This window comes from Anser brachyrhynchus (assembly GCF_964034855.1).
Source record: "Anser brachyrhynchus genome assembly, chromosome: 3".
In the NCBI taxonomy this organism is placed as follows: domain Eukaryota; kingdom Metazoa; phylum Chordata; class Aves; order Anseriformes; family Anatidae; genus Anser; species Anser brachyrhynchus.
In genome coordinates, this window is record NC_137696.1 from 54,010,128 (window position 1) to 54,028,359 (window position 18,232).

The following is an 18,232-nucleotide window of genomic DNA, read 5'->3' on the forward strand; positions in this document are numbered from 1 at the left end:
GGTGCTCCAACTGCTACTGACAGCTCTGGGTGCTGACCTCTGCTGTCAGCCACCACTGAGCCTCCTGCCAGACACCTGGATATACGTATCTGGAGATACCTGGAGCATCCTGGGCAACAGGCATGGACAACTAGCTCAGACCAGATGCTCAGCATTTGCATGGCTGAAGTTAGCTGAGGTGAAGCCCTGCTGAAAGCTGAAGCTATCTCACCACAAGGAGGACATCCTGCTTCTCCCCTCCTGGTCCCAGCTTCCCTCTCCCTGCAGCTGCCAGCCATGCAGTCCTGACCCTTCCCTTGCACTGACTCTGCACCTCCTCAGCCCTTTGCTGAGCCCCTGTGACCAACTACTGCAGGGCAAAACTGCAAGGACAGCTACAAGGATCAGCCTTGGCCTAGTTTGCGAGTTGGCTCCACTCATGGAGCACAGGGCCAGCGAGTGCCAGAACTGGGCATGGACAGGGGATGGGGAGTGATGGGGACCTTCACACCAACAGCTCGGACTGGCTCTCCCTGCCTCACGTACCTGCACCCAAGTGCTCAGGCCATGAACCCCAGCGGGAGTACAGCTCGCCGCTTGTTTGGAGGCTTGCAGTGACTCCACAGCTTTCCTGTGAACATGGTATTTCCTCCTTGGGTCCATGGCAGCCTGTGATTCTGGCACGCAGCACCATGCCTATAGCTCACTGTTAAATGCTTACGTCCTTGCTATACTCACAGGAAAGAGAGTTGCGATAAGGCCTACACATACAGCAAAATGCATCACCAAAATCGTTACTACCTGATGTGAATGAAAGAGTGACTCACGAGAAGGAATTCAGCACAGCAATATTACTCATGCAAGAAGACTTTCAGGAGAACACCTTAGGAGGCACCTCAGTGGAAACCTCTAGCTCACCTCTAGTAAATCATTTTAGCCTCAAAGACCTGAAAACTAAGCTCTCAGAAGAGCTAGCCTGTTATATCTCTCTGCCTCAGTTTCTTGGCCTTCAGGACTAAGAAGATGCTTTCAGATCTTTGAAAGTCATGGCTATTGTTTGGTAGCAAAGTGTTATTTATATATCCTGTAATTATCAGTATGCATTATTATTATGGATGAATTAGACTTGCCTTGCATTTGCATCCATAATATTTTAGAGCAGAATTTTAGCCTTTGCTTCATTCCCATTTCACCCAGCCCTGCGAGCATACTGCTAAAGCTCAGGAAGGTCAGAGTACAGGAACACTTAACACATCTTTTGGAAGGCTGATTGTAAAGCAGGCATGGTAATGTTTCACTGCCGTAAACTGAAGAGATTACTGATTATACACAGTAAAGCTGTCACAGCTGATGGTTTGTTTCATGGACCTGCCACTGCAGGGCAACGTGGTTCTTCCACTGGAGGCTCAGATAGCCTTTGCTAGCAGAGCAGCTCGGGCTTTGTTCACCCTGCTCCTCTGGCTGCCGTTACACGTTGTGCATCGATTGATGTTGTGCTGCACCCGCGCTAATAAATAAAATGGGCAGGGCCATTTTTTCTTGCTGGAGGTGTGTGGCACGGTGTGGCTTACATCTGTATTGCACCATCCCCAGCCAGAGTGATCTCTTCTCTTCTGCCCACCTGCGACAGCCTGCAGCCAGTGCCACTGCTCCAAACACACCTGAGTGTCGTGAGGACTGTGCCAATGGCACTCAGGCAAAGCAGTCATGGAGACTGGTAAAGATTAGGAAGTGTGGATGTGGGACAATGCTAGAGCCTGTATACAGTCCCATTTAAGTTCTTGGTGTACAGATGTCACCCTGGCGAGCTATCACGCTGCCACTGTTTGCATGTACTCATCTCCAGCAACAGAACTGCATGCTTGCTTGCTCCCTGCTCCGATCCCCTGAAAACTCAAAAAGTCTGTCTGCAAAACACCTTAAAGTGATCAGACAGACAGACTCGGGTATGCTCAGGCGACAAGAGTGACATGCCATTATGTTGGTGGGATGTACCACTGAGGGTTTACTGAGGGAAAGTGGCGTAGCCAGGGCATGCCCTGCTCCATCCCCTCAGCCCTTGTCCCACCAGCACAGATGCACACTGAGCCCTGCTGAGCTGCTGACTGAACCCCCTGCAGACAGAGAAGTCCAGAAGGATGGAGCCCACCAGACTGAGCTGTGCCCTTGGCTGAGTAGCAAAGCTGAACCAAACAGCTATTCTTCACAGAAACTGCTTTCCAAAGTGGTCACTGAGGAACCAGCACGTGAGGAAGGGTTAACGCATGTTAGTTAGGGAAAACTACTCAGTTCCCCTAAGACTGGTGTCACTGTACACAGGAGAGAGTCTTGCTATGATATTCAAGGGCAGCTCAGATATCAATAACAAAATCTTCTGGATGCCATGAAATATCTGCAGCTACTCAGTAGCTTACTGGCAATACAAGAGAACGCCTAAGTGTCACTGGACATTTTCCAAGAGAAGGAACATCAACATACCTTAAAAGTGGAGACACAACCTTCTGCCAGCAGAATTGGCATTGGACCCAGTAATTGTATGAGTCTTCCTCCACTGTGAAACTACACCAGGCAGAATCAGGAAAGGGAGTGAAGTGCACATCCAGGATGCTTTATGCACTTGTTGCTGTAATTAATTGAGTTTTGTCTGACCCAAATTTCAGCTGAGAATGAACACGCCAGATACATGCACTGCTGAGTCGTGTGTGTGCAGGTGGGAGTAAGGTTTGAAGGATGCTTGTGCAGTGAGGTCCTGTCACTGACCTGGAGCATTCGCAAAGGGACTAGCCTCTTCCCCGCTTCTGATGTAAAACAGACTTGAACAGAGATAGGTGAACAGTTTAGTCGTAAATGGTCAAAGGTCTGCTCCTTTCTTAACGGTAAAAGATGTTTATTGCAAAGCAGCAGTCCCTTTTGTGATTCATGACAGTTCCTAGGTATGACTGCCATTGCAATTCAGCAGGGCTTGTTATTAATAGCCCTTTAAAATATCACATTACTTATCACCTCTGTTTTCCTCCAAAGTTCGTTTCATTTTGTGCCTCATAAATCTCAGGGAGGTCACTGAGTGTCCTTGGGAGAGACATTAACTCTGTGACACCCACCTGCCCAGGGATTCCCTTCAGAAGCACTGAGCAAGCTGCAAAATTTTTTCATTTTGGCTGGAAAAGAGCGACAATAAAAACTGTCTTCAGAACATTTGCAGGAAGAAATATTCTTTAAAAGGCCAAAGCCTTTGTCCACAGATGTTTTTGTCCAAATCCACACCTCTGATGCTCAGCTGCACTGCACTGAATCTTTTCCAGTTCTCCATCACTTCTTATATTACTTGACACAAGCGGAAGCAAATGGGGAAAAACATGAAAGGACCTTATGTAACTGCAGCTATGGGAACACAAGAGAAATCATCCCACACAGCAAAACAGACTGAAGATGCCTCCATTCCTTAGGCGCACGTTCAGGTCCTTCAGTTGCTCATATACAGAGGAGAGAATGACATTGCTTTAGAAATATTTATGGTCTCTGTTAAGTGGAAAACACTAGACAAAGGAATCATTGCCTGCCCCATACTGTGCACTGACAGACTGTCAATGACTTGAAATGGTCATAAGGTAGGACACCAACTCTTGTATTTCAAGCCTGCCACATACAAAATAAAGCAACAAAAGAAGGCCAAAACATGAGAACCAAAGTTTGTTTAGAAGGGGCATTTGAGAGACAAAGGTTGCAATGCATGGCTTGACGATTGACCATTTTCTTTAATTATTGGTTCGTGGGTTTTGAACAAACACTTCAGCTGTGATTTAAGCTCACAGCAAAGGCAAAAGCAGTGAAAAGCCGCAGTTAGATATTTTAATGAGCTGCAACAGAGGAAGATGCCAACCCTGGATGACATTTTAGAGGAGATCGGCGAATTTGGCAGGTTCCAAAAGCAAACCTTTTTCATCCTATGTTTGCTCTCTGCCGCCTTCACTCCCATTTACGTGGGTGTCGTCTTCTTCGGGTTCACCCCCGAGCACCGCTGCTTCAGCCCCGGCGTGGCGGAGCTGAGCCGGCGCTGCGGCTGGAGCCTGGCGGAGCAGCTGAACCACACCGTGCCCGAGTGGGGCGGCCACGGGGCCGCTTTCGGCAGCCGCTGCAGGAGGTACGACGTGGACTGGAACGCGACGGGCCTCAGCTGCACCGACCCCCTGGGCAGCCTCGCGGGCAACCGGAGCTCCGTCCCCCTCAGCCCCTGCCAGGACGGGTGGCTCTACGACTACCCAGGGACCTCGCTTGTCACCGAGGTAAGGCACGGTTCATCCGACACGATCGCTCTTGGTTAACAGCAGGTTAGAAAGAGGAGGCGAAATAAGGTTTCCAGGCTGAATTCTGGTTACTCGTGATTTAGTATTTCCATACATCGTAAAAATAGAGTTTTACTTTTTTCCCACCAAACAGTGCAGATTGCTTCTGCAGGTTCAGCAGTGCGCAGCAGCTGTGAACTTTGCTTTTCCAGAGCATCCTACAGGCAGAGCCTTGTTTTAAAAACAGGTGATTGTCCTGGAGGCTGCAATGTCTGAGTTCCTCCTCCTTGGAGGAATCCTTGAGGTTAAAAAAAAAAAAAGCAGCATCATTCCCGTCTCCCAAAAGAAAACACTGCTGCAGAGATGTTAACCTCAGTGTGCCTTCCCCCCCCTTCGGTGTGGGTTGACAGCCTGCCAGTTGTAAATCAGAAGGAGGTTACAGAGTTCCCTTTCACCGCAGTGAGTCGGTCAAAGCCTGGGCTTTTTGCTGGTGCCAGTGAGGAGCACTCAGCTCGCCCCTGCCAGAGCTCACGGCAGCGTGCTTCAAGGTGCTGCAAAGCCACAAAAGAAAGACTCCAGCTGGCAGATCTCAGCTACGCTGGGACCTCTTCGCCTGTCACACACAAGCCTGGATGAAGGCTCCAACAAGGAGCTCGGGGATTTACTAAAGACTCCTCTTTGACCTTTATGATATTTACATCTGGCCAACTGCCTGGCTTCTCCCAGCTGCTGCAACTCATTCAGTTTGGCCAAGGCTGGGAAAACATCTCCTCACCCACGAGCAGTGTCATCTGAGGGCAGAGCAGAGCCACAGATGGAGATCTCCTCTGCCTATAGTCCCTGTACACACAGACCTCCGCTGGTACGGCGGCGGCCCCACCACCTTGTGCCCTATGCTGCTTTCACACAGTGAGATGATACACGATGAGGAGCAGGCTTTGACATCCATGAAGGAAATGGTGCTGCAAGTGTCCTCCAGATTTCAGGCAGATGTGGGGGAGGAGAGGGTGAGATTTTTCTGAGCTTTTTCATTTGTTTGTTCAAAGAGTCTCTGCCTTTCTCACTCCCTTTATGTGTCATTGCGTAATCATTTTCCAGGGTGTAACTTTTCTGCGGGGTCTGGGATAATCTGCACAAGCCTTTCAGATGTTTTTTATAAGAGATTAGCTTCTTTTTCAGATCCTTTTTTGTTGTTGTTTTTCTTTTCATTTTTTTCCCATTGGTTCCTTCCATTACCCATCCTTAACAAGCCATCGTTTGTGTTGAACATTCCCATTCTTCTAACTGTGCTTGCCCTTGCAGTTTAACCTGGTGTGTGAGGACTCCTGGAAGCTTGACCTCTTTCAGTCATGTGTAAACGCTGGATTTTTTATTGGCTCCATGGTCATCGGCTACATGGCAGACAGGTAGGTAGCGTGCAGGCAGGTGTAAGATGAACTGCTCCCTCTGGTTTTGTTTTCTCCATGTCACTGAACCACATGTATGATTCAAGGAGGAAATGAGTGCACGCAGAACTTGGTACAAAAGGCCCATGTGTCACGTACAAAGGGGTAGATTGTGATTCCTAAGCCCTTGATTTCAAAGGCTGTTGTGATCCAGGAATTCATGGAAATGTCACGGCATTCACTCTCCCAGTGGTTTGTGTAGAATTTGCATACTTAGGAGTGAAGAGATTTTGTTTTCTTTTCCAGTGGCAAACTGCAATGGGAGCGCAGAGTTTGAAATGAAATTGTAACTCCTGCACCAAGATTTATTTGCCCATCTTGTAATAATTTTTTTTTTCACGTTAATTTTAACACTAACCAGCTGGCCATAAATCAGATTTAAAATAGGAGTGGTTTTGTCAATGCAGAAATAGAAATAGTTGTTCCTTCCTAAATTTTCTTTGATCCATCCCTTTCTCAGCTGGCTGCATACATAGCCGGGTCTAGATTTTATTATCCCTCACATTCTCTTTTCCGAGATAAATGTCATTGTGCCATATATCTGCCCACTTTTTTTTTTTTTAGGTTACACTCAGAACAAATTTTATGGTTTGTCACTGACCTTCCTGTTCTTGTTCAACACTTTTTTTAGCAAAATAGTAAGAGAGACTGGAATTTGGAGAGGTGAAGGTAATGGGGGCTGAACAATGAGACAAAGGCTTCCTTCTCTAGCATTGCCAGTCCATCTTGGAGCAATATTTTTGTGTTTTCTTTTTTCTTGAATTCTCAGAATTTATGAGTGCTGATGTCTACAGCCTTTCCTGCCATGCTGAGCAGGCCCCAAAATCAACTTTGCTGAACAGATATTGCCACAGCTCCCTTCTTTTCACTTTCCTTCCTTCTCCAAGCAGAGAAGAAAACCCAACAGGAAGGTGCACCACTGTCACCCATAGCAATTCTGTAGAGTGTCACATATTAAGGTTGGGACTGTGTGTCTTGCTGGTTCCACATCACGTTTTGTTGTATGAAAACACATCTTTGGTTAGGCCGCGAGCACCATTTTTGTGGAAAAAGCTGCTACCCCCATGCTGTCCCCCAACATGGATGAACATGTTTACAAAGAAGCTCATCTATGCATAGGTTGGACAGACCACTTCCCGGTCTGCAGAAAACCATTATCTTACGGTCTGTGAACCAGAGCATGTTGAAAGCTTTATGCTTAAACATTTTTCATCAGAAGATCCTAATTTATCAAAGTAACTCTTTCTGGCCACCTCTTGTGTGCTGCTACCCCTGTGGCAGAAAGCTTTCTCAGGTGAAACATATCATATGGTTGCAGAATTACCATAAAGACCCAATGTCCAGTCTTCAGGCCTGGGCTGGAGTCCGTTGTGTGATTTGACGGATAAAGGTTCACATTCTGAAGCTATTTTTTTTTTGCTTTTCTTCACACATTTTGAAAAATCTTGTTTTCTTTTTGCACCAGAAACATTTGTAAAACTACAATCTTCTCTTCTCTGAAAACAAAGCTCTTGTTCTCTGTCCAGTTTTCGAGGCTTTCATACTTGAAAGTATTCCATCCGTTTTCCCAGAACTGATGCTTTAATAATAAGGCACAGCTTATGGGAGCAAAGGACAAGATATGTAGCAGCCATTCTTCCAGGAATGATAGGACATGAAACAGCAGTGAGCAGATCCTGTGGCCATCAGAGGAGCTACTCTTTAAATTCCCTTTCCAGGACAGAGATGGACTAAGCAATAACATTAACTAGCAAAGGCGTTTCTTGGCAGCGTATAGATATGTGAACCAACGGAAACCAGAAACCTCAATCCCACAGCAAATTATATCTGAAATGCTTTCTCTGTGTCAAAACACTGAAGAATCTTTTTACCACGTCTTATTATCAGGCAAAAGTATGAGAAGACATGAGTAGGGTATCATTGATGTTAAGATAATGCAAGTGCTTGTTTTCATAGTGCTGAGGGGTTTTCTGCTGCTCTACTCATTGGCACTCTCTCCCAGTTCTCTGGGGTCCTAAATCACTACAAGCACCCAAGAGCTAAACAAAATCTCATACCCGTAGAGAGTTATGCTTAGGGCAAAAACAACCCCAGAAGATTCAATTTTAGTAGATGGAATGGGAAAAAGGCCCAACTTCTGTGTTTGAAATATCCATCCTCTCCTAATCAGAAATCAGGAGTGCATATGGAGTGCTGTTTTTCCTGTGCTTTAGACTGCTGCAACCTGATGTACTCAGGACAACTCCTGAGAACATTTTAGGTACTTCAAAAGGAGGTTTCATCAGCTCTTCTCAAGTCCGAACTATGCTTCTCCCAAAGGGATTAGACCTTTACATTTGCTTCATCAGTCTCTGGGCACACTTCCAGGCATGGGTGTCTTGGAAAAGGCACTCCTGTTTCCTGAGACAGCTGCCGAGGTCAGTGCTAAGATGCAGCGTTTGTACGTCTGTCATTCATTGCCAGGGTTCTGAGAAAAGGTCTTCTCAGGAGAGGGCTTCTCTCATGGTCTGATAAGGCTCTCTTGAGCCGGCCTTTAAGAGTCAAAAATGTCTGTGTGTCAGACTCATGAGAGAAGGAAAGTATGAGAGATTTGATCTGCCCATGTTATTGTGGAGAACTAAAGACATTTATTTTGGCTGGCATTTATTATCACACTATTTTTGTCAGTGGACATCGACAAATTTAATGTTTTTTATAAATCATACTTCTAACTGAATATTTGTCTCTGTCAGCTAGAGAACAAATGCCTTCCCAGTGCTCTAGTAAGCTTGTTTCTTTTGGAAACAATCTATTCCTGACTATCAGTGAGTCACTGTGATACAGGGAATGACAAATAGGGATGTACAAGACCCCCTTCAAGAAAAGCTCAGCATGTAGCAAAGGCTATTGAGAAAATACGTAAAGATAACAGTTATCAAACACTATACACATGAAAACTATTGCAGCTTTGAAAGATGGGCTGAAGAGCTACATCAGAGCATTTCTTAAACTCAATAACTAAGTCATTAACCAGAAGTAAGTAATGACCTGAAAAAAAAGAAAAAAAAAAAAAAAAAGGATGGGAAAAGTTCCCTGAGCTTCCATCAAGACGAAAAATGCTGTAAAGGGAAGAGTATATCCAGACCACTACTCAAAAAAAGGCGGGCAGAAGGGGGACAGGGACCATTTCCAGCTTCTTCACACCATTTGTTTTTCCATCCAGCCCTGCCTGCGCGGTGGGTGAGCAGGGGAGCCTGGCCAAAGCAGGTTGCGCTTGCTTTCTGCCAAAGCACCACGTGGACTGCTGGCATTCATCACCAGCCTGTGCAAACTAGAAAACTACCAGAGCTCAGGAATAAAACAAAGCAAACTAAATCAAAGACGGTGGCTCCTACATGCTCCCCTTCCTCCCACTGAGACAGACGAGCATGGTCCTGTCATGAATTCTGATTTTTCCAGTGCTCAGACATGGCCCTGAAGCCCTCATGTGGTTGTCCGCCTTTTCAACCATATCTCTGAAGAGATACAGTACCTTTCTTTTCTACCTAGTCTTGCTTCTGGCCTGGGCCACTCCGCACACCACCAGTTAGATACCAGTGCTCAGACTGCTGTGGCAATGGCATTTCTAAGCAAGCACGGTGGCTTCTTGGGTGCCTCGCACCTGGGCTGTTCTCCACAGGTCTGTGCCCTGGGAGGGCCCACTGGGTGTGAAGGCAAGTGAGAGGAAAGGGACAGAGAAGTGCCTTGGGAAGGAGAGGTCAGCTCCTTAAAAATGTCACTGAGTAGATGAGAAAACAGTAAATTATTACTCAGGTCAGGACTTCAGGTGCTAATAAGCCTTCACTCTCCTTGTACCTGAGAAACCACCTTGAACAAAATCTGCCAGAAGAAAGCACCCGTTATTTCAACAGGTAATGAGCAATCCATGAGGAATGCCTCTACCATTCAGCTGGGGTTTTGTGCAGCCACGAGATGAGCCTTTCTTTCCTCTGTTTTTTTTCTTCTTTCCTTCTGCAGGTTTGGCCGCAAGCTCTGCCTCCTGATCACAGTCCTCGTCAATTCGGTCTCGGGGGTTCTCATGGCCTTCGCACCCAGCTACACGTGGGCGGTGGTCTTCCGTCTGGTCCAGGGACTGGTCAGCAAGGGGGGCTGGCTGACCGGCTACGTCCTGAGTTAGTTACAGCACCTCACAAGTACACCCTCCGGCCATGACCCCCCGGTTTAGCAGCAGGACTCACCTCACCTTGGGCCCTCCATTTTTTAGGGATCTGTGCATAGCCAGAGCAGACAGGGACCGTGTGCTATTAACTGCCAAAAGCGGATGTCTATGAGCCAAGCTGTGTTTTGTTTTGTGAGATGTCTGTCTGAGGGTTTACAGGCCTGCACACTTTGTTATCGCGCCTACATCATATTCCTGGAAAGCTTACATCGGCTCGTACATATAAGCATAATAATTGGGAGGTGGCTATAGAAACTAGGGAGTGTTTGTACCTGAAGAGTCACGTGTCAAAATGGAGGACAAAGTCTAGATACAAGAACTGGAAATGCTGCAGAGATACCCACCACTTTTGCAGGAAAGGCAGCAGCAGCAGTGCTGTGAGAGACAACGTTCATGTTTCGCAGACGTTGTGCCAAAATGGCTTTTGCTGCAGCCCAGCAGGGTGAGGCAGACTGCTTCTGTTCCCAGACAGTCCTCAGCCAGGAGAAGGAGGGAGAAATCTGTCTTTGCACGTGTTATGGGTGAGCCCTGACACCCCTGGAGGCAGAGACCAAGTCCCCAGCTGGATGGTGGAGACTTCATGGGCAGCCCCAGCTGTGGCCACCTCCAAAGCAGAGCAAATGACACCTCCTAGAAACTCAGAGCAGTGGCAAAGACCAAGCCCACAGCCCATACCCCATCCTGCTGTGTTTTTCCATCCATACCCATACCCCCACACTGTGCTGCGGGGGCTCCACATCGTGCAGCCAGTGGCAGCTCCCTTCCCCCAGCTCCCCAGCCCCACATGTTTTCCCTGTGCTTCACGTAACATTATTTTTGCAGCTGCGGAATTTGTTGGCTTAAGCTTCCGGAGGACCGTGGGCGTTATCTACCAGCTGGCCTTCACCGTGGGGCTGCTCATCTTCACTGCTGTGGCTTACGTGCTCCAGCACTGGAGGTGGCTTCAGCTCGCTGTCACCCTGCCCAATTTCTTCTTCCTGCTCTACTATTGGTAAGTCCCCAGTGTTGCAGCTCCCAGCAACTCCAAGCCGAGCAGATAAAAGCCGGGGACTGCACCTGGAAGCTGAAGCTGCTTTGCAGAGGACTGTTGCCTTTGGTAGGACTTCCAAGGCAACATCTGACCAGATCTGGCATGAGCCACCTGAGAGCACGGGACTACACACAGTAATGTGTCTGTGTTTGGAGGCCTTGCCACCCATCACAAAATAAGAAATCATTGGCTTTTGAAAAGTACTTCTAGGTACTGTGAAAAGTGGGATCTTTTAATCATTAATTAAATTTGCTTTGTTTTTAACACCATCTAGTTGATTATTTGTAAAAAAAAAAAAAAAAAGTGACAATTTTCCCTAGAAAGTTTCATAACCAGATTGGGGAATTTTTTTTAAGTTTATTTTTAACACGGAAGAGCTTAAGGATCAGTTTATCAGTTTTACAGATGTTCTTTTAGTACCTACAGACCGCGAGCCATTTCTAAAACATATCAACACAATCTACCTTAGAAGAATGTTTCCAAAATGTCATGAAATTGTTTTAACATTGAAAAAATAACTAAAACAAAAAATCAGGCCAAGTCATCATCCAAGTGGAGCCCAAATCAGAACACAATCACTGACAGCCACAAATACCATTAAGTTCAATACCGCTCACAGGTATTCAGTATACTGTAGGACCCTAGCATGAGAAATTCAGTTCCATTTTCATTTTATGTCTAACAGAAAAATGCATTTTCCTGCCTTGTAGATGTCATGCTTGTGTGTTGCAGGTGTCTGTCTGAGTCCCCCAGGTGGCTGATAACTCAAAAGCAAAATGACAAAGCCATGGAAGTTATTAAGCGCATTGCCAAGGGAAATAAGAAGAAACTACCTCTCTCGTTCCAGGTGACTGCACTACATTTGCTGAAAGCAAATATGTATGCAAAGCTCAGGGCAAACAATGTTCTAAGTTTAAGATTGCTTAGGGCTTAGAGCAGGGAGCAGCTCAGTGACCAGAAGGACAGCAGTTCCCTAAATAAAACAAGTTCTTCTCTTTGACTGCCAAGGACCCTAACAGAGCATGTTTGAGAGGAGAGGCTTGCAAAAGTAGCCAGCAGAGAAGGAACATTCTTTCTCTAATTAGTACCAATCAACACACTGTAAACTCTCCCAGTCTCATGACTGAACAGTCCAAGACATCCTCATTCATTGTTTTTTAAGTTGCTGCTTCATGCCATGCAACAGCCTCATACACGTGGCTGCACAGACATGAGGACTGTCTACATAAATATTCATGTTGCCTTTCCCTAAAACACTTTGGAGAAGTTATTTTCCCTTCAGTTTCATAACTGGCAAATCAATTCCCTCATTTTCCCATTAATCCAGAGGAAAATATCCTTGCAGAGCTCACCACCCTCTCCCCTGCCCACTCTAATCTCGTATCCTTCTCTTGCTTGTGCTCTCAGCATCTCAAATCTGAGGACGACGATGGAGAAAAGCTGAAACCTTCATTTCTAGACCTGGTCAGGACACCTCAGATAAGAAAGCACACGTGCATCTTGATGTACAGTTGGTAAGGAAATGGTTTTGCAGCCCAGACGGAGGTGTTGTATTCAGTGCCTTGAATTGTCATCATTGATTTAAGCCTGTTTTGCTCCTGACCAGCTGCAAATCTGAGTTCTTTGCACAAACTCTCTCCCAAAGAGTTTGGCTTCAACTGCACCCTGTTCTCTGCCTAGGTTCACGAGCTCCGTCCTCTACCAGGGGCTCATCATGCACATGGGAATAGCCAGTGGGAACATCTACCTGGATTTCCTCTATTCTGCCCTTGTTGAGTTCCCAGCTGCCTTCATCCTCTTGCTGACAGTGGATCGCATCGGCCGTCGCTACCCGTGGGCTGTGGCAAATGTGCTGACGGGTGGCGCCTGCCTTGTTACAGCTTTAGTCCCAGACAGTGAGTCACTCGGACCTCCTTGGTCAATGAGTTCTCTCCCTATCTCCTTATTATTGCTCTGGAAACAGAAAGCAATCTTTGTGAACCTAGACCATGTCAGTGTTGTGATCCAGTGAAGAGAAATACTGTAAAAGCTCATGTATGTCCCAGCACCACCATTTACACCAGCTAATGAGAGGCTTGAGAAATGGGGTGAACATTTCCAAAATGGCATCAAATCAGATAGCAAGTCTCCAGGTGCTAGACCTGAGGAATGCCATGCTAAGTCTATGATTTTTGTCTAGCTTAAAATTTCAATTTAAATGCACAGTTCTGGGTGTTCATCCCCAAATCCCTGTTTTCCATTTCTAAAAAGGAAAACTATAGGGGTGCACACACACTTAGACACCATCTGGGTACAGTAAGTGCTTTCTGCAGTGCTGCTGCCATCAGTGTAGGATGTTGAGCAACCACGGTGACAGGCACTTGGTGTGTATTCAGCTGGGCATTCTCTGCAAGGCCAGAGCCTCAAAGAAATGCGTCCCTCGATGGCTACTGAAAGAAACATCTTTCCTTTCTCTTTGTGGAGTATAATTAGGCTGAAACCACAGAAGTTGCAGTGCCAAACAACTATCAGTTCATGGAGGGACAAGGACAGAAACCACAAAGTGTTACGGAAAAATGTCATAGGCAGAAAAAAAAAGCAACGCATTCAGACAGTGGACACTTTAACAAGCGGCTGGGGACTGCAGAGGCACAGATGGGTCTGATGTGCTTTGCTGGGGTGGGAGCCCGCAGCTGCTGCCCACAGCTGCAGTCGATGCCAACCACATGCAGCAGCAGCCAGTGGCATGGCTCTAGAGGGGGTCTGAGGAAGGGGTTATCAGCAGCTATCAGCTGGTGAAATGCTGCCGAGGGCTGGGTGCATCCCTCAGCTGGGTAGATGAGGAAGAAACTCAGTGCTGCATATATACTAGTTGCCAAAACCGCTGAAAACACAACCTAAGATCAGGTTGGGATCAAAGGACCCAAAGGGAACACAGCAGCGTCCCGGACTGACACCCAGTGCAGGGCTGGGATACTCATTTGTTGGCAACAGACGCCTGCATGTCCAGGTGCGAAAGCAATTACAGAGCACGCACCAAGAGAGAAAGGGGACAGCACAAGCTTGCCCCGTCTAAAAGCCATCAGAAGTCTCTGTGCAAAAGTACAGAGTATCTTGCAAATTAGCAGATTTCAGTGCTAATTTCAAAGATTTCAATGCTTCAGTTAAAAAAAAAGAAAAAGAAAAAGAAAGAAAGAAAGAAAGAAAGAAAGAAAGAAAGAAAGAAAGAAAGAAAGAAAGAAAGAAAGAAAGAAAGAAAGAAAGAAAGAAAAAGCAGCTGTGCTCTGTTTAGTTTTATTGCAAGCAGGAAATGGTGGCTTTGTATAAGCTTTCGGTTAATACACTGGACAAACCAAATTACTTTTTATCACCAACATCTCCTCTCTTTGACAGTCTCAGATTTGTTTGAATCACAAGACAATAATGTTATAAGTTCTTTAATGAATGAAACAGAACACAGTCACGTGCTGTCTTCATGACATTTCATGCCAGTAAAATTACTCTTTCCTAAAATTAAATCTTTAATGCTGTTTTATGTTAAGAATAAAATGCAGTTTTATATTCCAACGTAAACGTGCATAATATCTTTCCAGCTCTTTATTGGCTTAAAATGACCGCAGCTTGCCTGGGAAGGATGGGAATTACCATGTGCTATGAAATGGTTTGCTTGGTAAACCCTGAGCTGTATCCCACTTTTCTCAGGTAAGTGCACCATCTTCTGTTAGGGGCTAAAAGCAGCAGGTGTTCCCATGTATCCACTTGAGACTACTGTAAAGACTTGGTAGAGTCACGATTTGGACCTCAACAATGCCTACTGTGGAAAAAGGACTTCTGGGATCTTACGGATCAGCTTTACAGATGTCCTGTCAAATGGCAGAAGCATCATTTAAAACTAAAAGCTCACAAGCAAGCTGTTCCCATCAGCAAACACACCGTGGGGAGCTGCAGAAGAGATTCCTTGTGAGGAGGTAGGAGTAGATGATCTCAGAGGTCTTTTCCAACCTAACTGATTCTACGAGAAAACATAGGGCTGTTTTCCTGAGCCTGTGGTTGCCTGATGGGGTATGTAAGAAACCTTCCCAGACATCCTCCAGGCTCCTCTTTTAGTGCAGTTCGATGAACCTGTGGTCAAATGCTCATTAACATCTCTCCGTCATTATAGGGCAAAATGAGCCCTGTACTGGGGGAGAGATGTTAATGAGCTTTTGCCCAAAGCCTTGCCTGCACCCTTTCCAGGAACCTGGGAGTGCTGGCCTGCTCGTCCATGTGCGACCTCGGTGGGATCATAACACCCTTCATCGTGTACAGATTTGCAGAGCTCTGGCATGAGCTGCCCCTGGTTGTCTTTGGTAAGAGCTACGAGACCTGTTGCTTTGCCACAGCCTAGATCAGTGAGTCTGAAGACCTATTTCCTTCCTGTAAAAAAAAGTGTTGAAAAAAAATGCTCACACACCTATGTGTGTACAGATGCACATAGCAGGGTCTAAAACTAAACAGAAGACAAAATGGGACAGGGGGGCTGATAGCAACCTTTATTTCATGTCCGAATTAGCCAAAAGTAGGGATGGCAGCCAGCATCACCCCCATCCCACGCCAGCTGAACAAATGCAGCCAAAACCTGTTTCCTATGCGTGAACAAGGGAGAAGGGAGGCAGACTGCCTGTGGGCCTATGGGCCAGGGTGGCTCTCCACACCTCCATTGCCCCATCAGAGGTGACTGCAATTACTCTGAGAAATGAGCATCACATAGACAAACAGCCAAGTGTTATTACCACTTTGAGGAGCCCTTATTCAACCACTGGGGCAGCTGTGTCTCAGTTAGAATTAGTTAGCAACTTAGAAGTTGCATTGCCCTTGCAACTCTGGCTCTTGCTGTCTCTGCAGCTGTGATCGCTTTCATCGGTGGCGGCTTGGTTCTGCTCCTACCTGAGACCAAGGGAAAAGCTCTGCCTGAGACCCTTGAAGATGCCGAAAACATGCACAGGTACGACACGGAGCACAGGCCCCATGGGGCAGGGCAGCTCTCCTTCGCATCAGCAAGACCTGGGAAGGAAAACTGTCTTGTCACTATTCGTCACCAGGGTGCCTTGGTGCTTCACTGACAGTACAGAGAGACTTGGAGAGGGAAGGGAGCAAAGAGGATGGAGACAGACGGATGGAGAAAAATATGTGGGGCAGGAAAGGGACAAGCCAGAAAGGGAGCAGCTAGAAGTGGTTCCTCCAAGCTGGAAAAGGCCACAGAGATGCTAAATCCTGGGCAGAGCTCAGGAGCCCTGAGTTGGGGGCTCTATAGGACCTGGCCAGAAAGGAATGGCAATGTGGCACAGGGTAGGACAGGAAGAGGCTGTCTCTAAGATAAGTTAGTAAGTCCACACATACAGCTACACAACCAGACATTACTTCAGAAAGCACCTAGAATAACAGCTCTTCCAGTAGGAAATGCCAAAGTTACTAATGGACCCGTTGATACGATTTTCAGACAGCCATGCAGCTGCAGCAAGGCCAGAGAAGATCTCCAAATTACTTCTCTTTCTGCTCTCTTTGAAATAACCTGACCTCATCTGAAAAACTGCCCGTGATGAGATAACCATTACATTTAGTTTTCAGTGAATGTGAGCATATGGATTACTTAGTGGATCATGCTCTTTGCCACCCAGAGCTTCATCTGTCTTTCCCTTATTCCTTCTGCAGGCAAAAGAGACGAAAAGAAAATATGATTTATCTCCAAGTTCTGACTTCAAAAGCCACTCCCAAGTAAAAGGACCCGCTTTGCCCCAGACCTGCCTTTGCCTGGGCAGAGGGCAGCAGAACAGCCCCCACCCAGCACTGAGGGAAGAGCTGAACAGAGTCAGCTCTTTCCCGGCTTGCTTGTGCACTGCCAGCAGCCAGAGCTGCTCCCAAGCTACACATTAGCTTCCTGGATTTCTACTTCAGCCCCTCATGGACCATTCTTCCCTGAATTTCTCTACCTTCTGGGCACTTTCATGCTTCTGGTGTCCCTGGCCATCCGGCAGCAGTGACTCTTGCAACGTGGGCAGGACTATCATGAAGGAATTCTAATTTTTTTTTTAATTATAGCAAACAAAACAAAAAAGCAGTCCTTTGGGCTGCTCACTTGCAGTTCATTTCTGTAGCAAGCAGTAGTGTATTTGTGCTCACAACCCCCCCACGCACTATATCTGATTTTACATGAAAGCAAGCATGTAGACCGTAGCTGATTTACTGCCGTGCGCCCCCTACACTCCTGAAAACCTTGGTACTATTTGTCCAAGTCTCCTGATGCTCAGCAGATTCAGTTCCAGCCACCCCACAGCGAGCACCTCTGCAGAGCATGCTCGTGGAGCCCAGGGGCATTCAGAAGCATCTCTTCCTACCTACGTGATCCCTCCTCTTCTGGAGATCTAAGTAAAAAAATTATAAATACTTATAAGTCCAGACTGGCTTTTAAGCTTTAGCATCACAGAACTTGACTGTTAGATAAACTGGAAAATGATAAGCAAGGCAAAGAGGAGCTGCAGGCAGCAGAGCCTCAGGACATGGCTCAGGACTAAGGGGAAAATGAGCCACAAAGGGTCTGGCTTTCTAAGGAGATCTCCACGAATAACATGCCAGAAAATCTCTGCTGTAGGGCTTAAAGTTGAAGGTGCTCTCTGTAGTCACTAGGATCCCCTAGCAATGTGGTTCACATCATGTTCAGCAGCTTGCATATGTTCTGTGGAGTTGAGTTTGTCTCCTAACCAGCCCCAGTTCTGGGAAGAGGCCTGATTTATTCATATTTTTTTACTAATACACTGAATGAAATGTGACAAGTGTATACAGTAGGGATTGGACTGGAGCAAGCTCAAGCACAATCTAGCACAGTTACAGCTTTGATCACGCTATAACAGGAGCTGGAAATGACATAAGCTTTTCAGTGACCCATGAATTGGCAGAAAACCACGGGATGCACACAAGACCACCTTGACAAAACAACCACATTAAGATCATAGCTTCCAGACAATAACCCTTAATGAGTCTCTGATAGACTACAGAGGCCTGTTCGAAAGGATAAAATTAGCAGTGAAGTCTCCAAATTGCAGCTATGCCAGCACTGGGATGTTTGGATGCTGGTGCTGAAAGCAACAGCAGAGGACAAGAGGAGTACTTAGGGACTGCTGCCCTAGACCACATCCACAGTCACACTGTCTCTCAGACAATGCCAGGGAGAATACCAGAAACTTTTTATCCAACAGTTATGAATTAAACAGCAATTCTTTCCAAAACTCGGCTACTGTAGGCTCATGAGTAGCCTGAAAATGGAGACATTATGTTCTTCCCA

General features: G+C 46.4%; 1 protein-coding gene across 3 annotated transcripts; it reads left to right on the forward strand.

Moving 5' to 3' along the window:
• The first annotated feature begins 3,756 nt into the window (after positions 1-3,756).
• On the forward strand, positions 3,757-16,810 carry LOC308192539 (solute carrier family 22 member 2-like). Of its 3 annotated transcripts, XM_080586207.1 has the most exons (11): positions 3,757-4,262; positions 5,565-5,668; positions 9,704-9,858; positions 10,728-10,896; positions 11,668-11,782; positions 12,343-12,449; positions 12,616-12,830; positions 14,508-14,616; positions 15,151-15,263; positions 15,799-15,898; positions 16,606-16,810. In XM_080586207.1, exons 1-11 carry the CDS (start codon positions 3,852-3,854, stop codon positions 16,670-16,672), a joined length of 1,665 nt encoding a protein of 554 aa, XP_080442333.1. In that variant the 5' UTR covers positions 3,757-3,851; the 3' UTR covers positions 16,673-16,810. The 3 variants fall into 3 exon arrangements, with proteins under 3 accessions (XP_080442333.1, XP_080442332.1, XP_080442334.1); XM_080586206.1 differs by lacking the exon at positions 16,606-16,810 and having other exon boundaries at positions 3,759-4,262; positions 15,799-16,160; XM_080586208.1 differs by lacking the exons at positions 3,757-4,262; positions 16,606-16,810 and adding an exon at positions 4,957-5,269 and having other exon boundaries at positions 15,799-16,160.
• The last annotated feature ends 1,422 nt before the right edge of the window (positions 16,811-18,232 follow it).

Excerpts from the sequence above, each read along its gene's own strand:
- LOC308192539 (XM_080586206.1), top strand. The coding sequence starts at position 3,852 with ATGCCAACCCTGGATGACATTTTAGAGGAGATCGGCGAATTTGGCAGG. Across the intron at positions 10,897-11,667 it reads TTCTTCCTGCTCTACTATTG|GTGTCTGTCTGAGTCCCCCA; the intron begins GTAAGTCCCCAG and ends TGTGTGTTGCAG. Across the intron at positions 15,264-15,798 it reads GCTGCCCCTGGTTGTCTTTG|CTGTGATCGCTTTCATCGGT; the intron begins GTAAGAGCTACG and ends CTGTCTCTGCAG.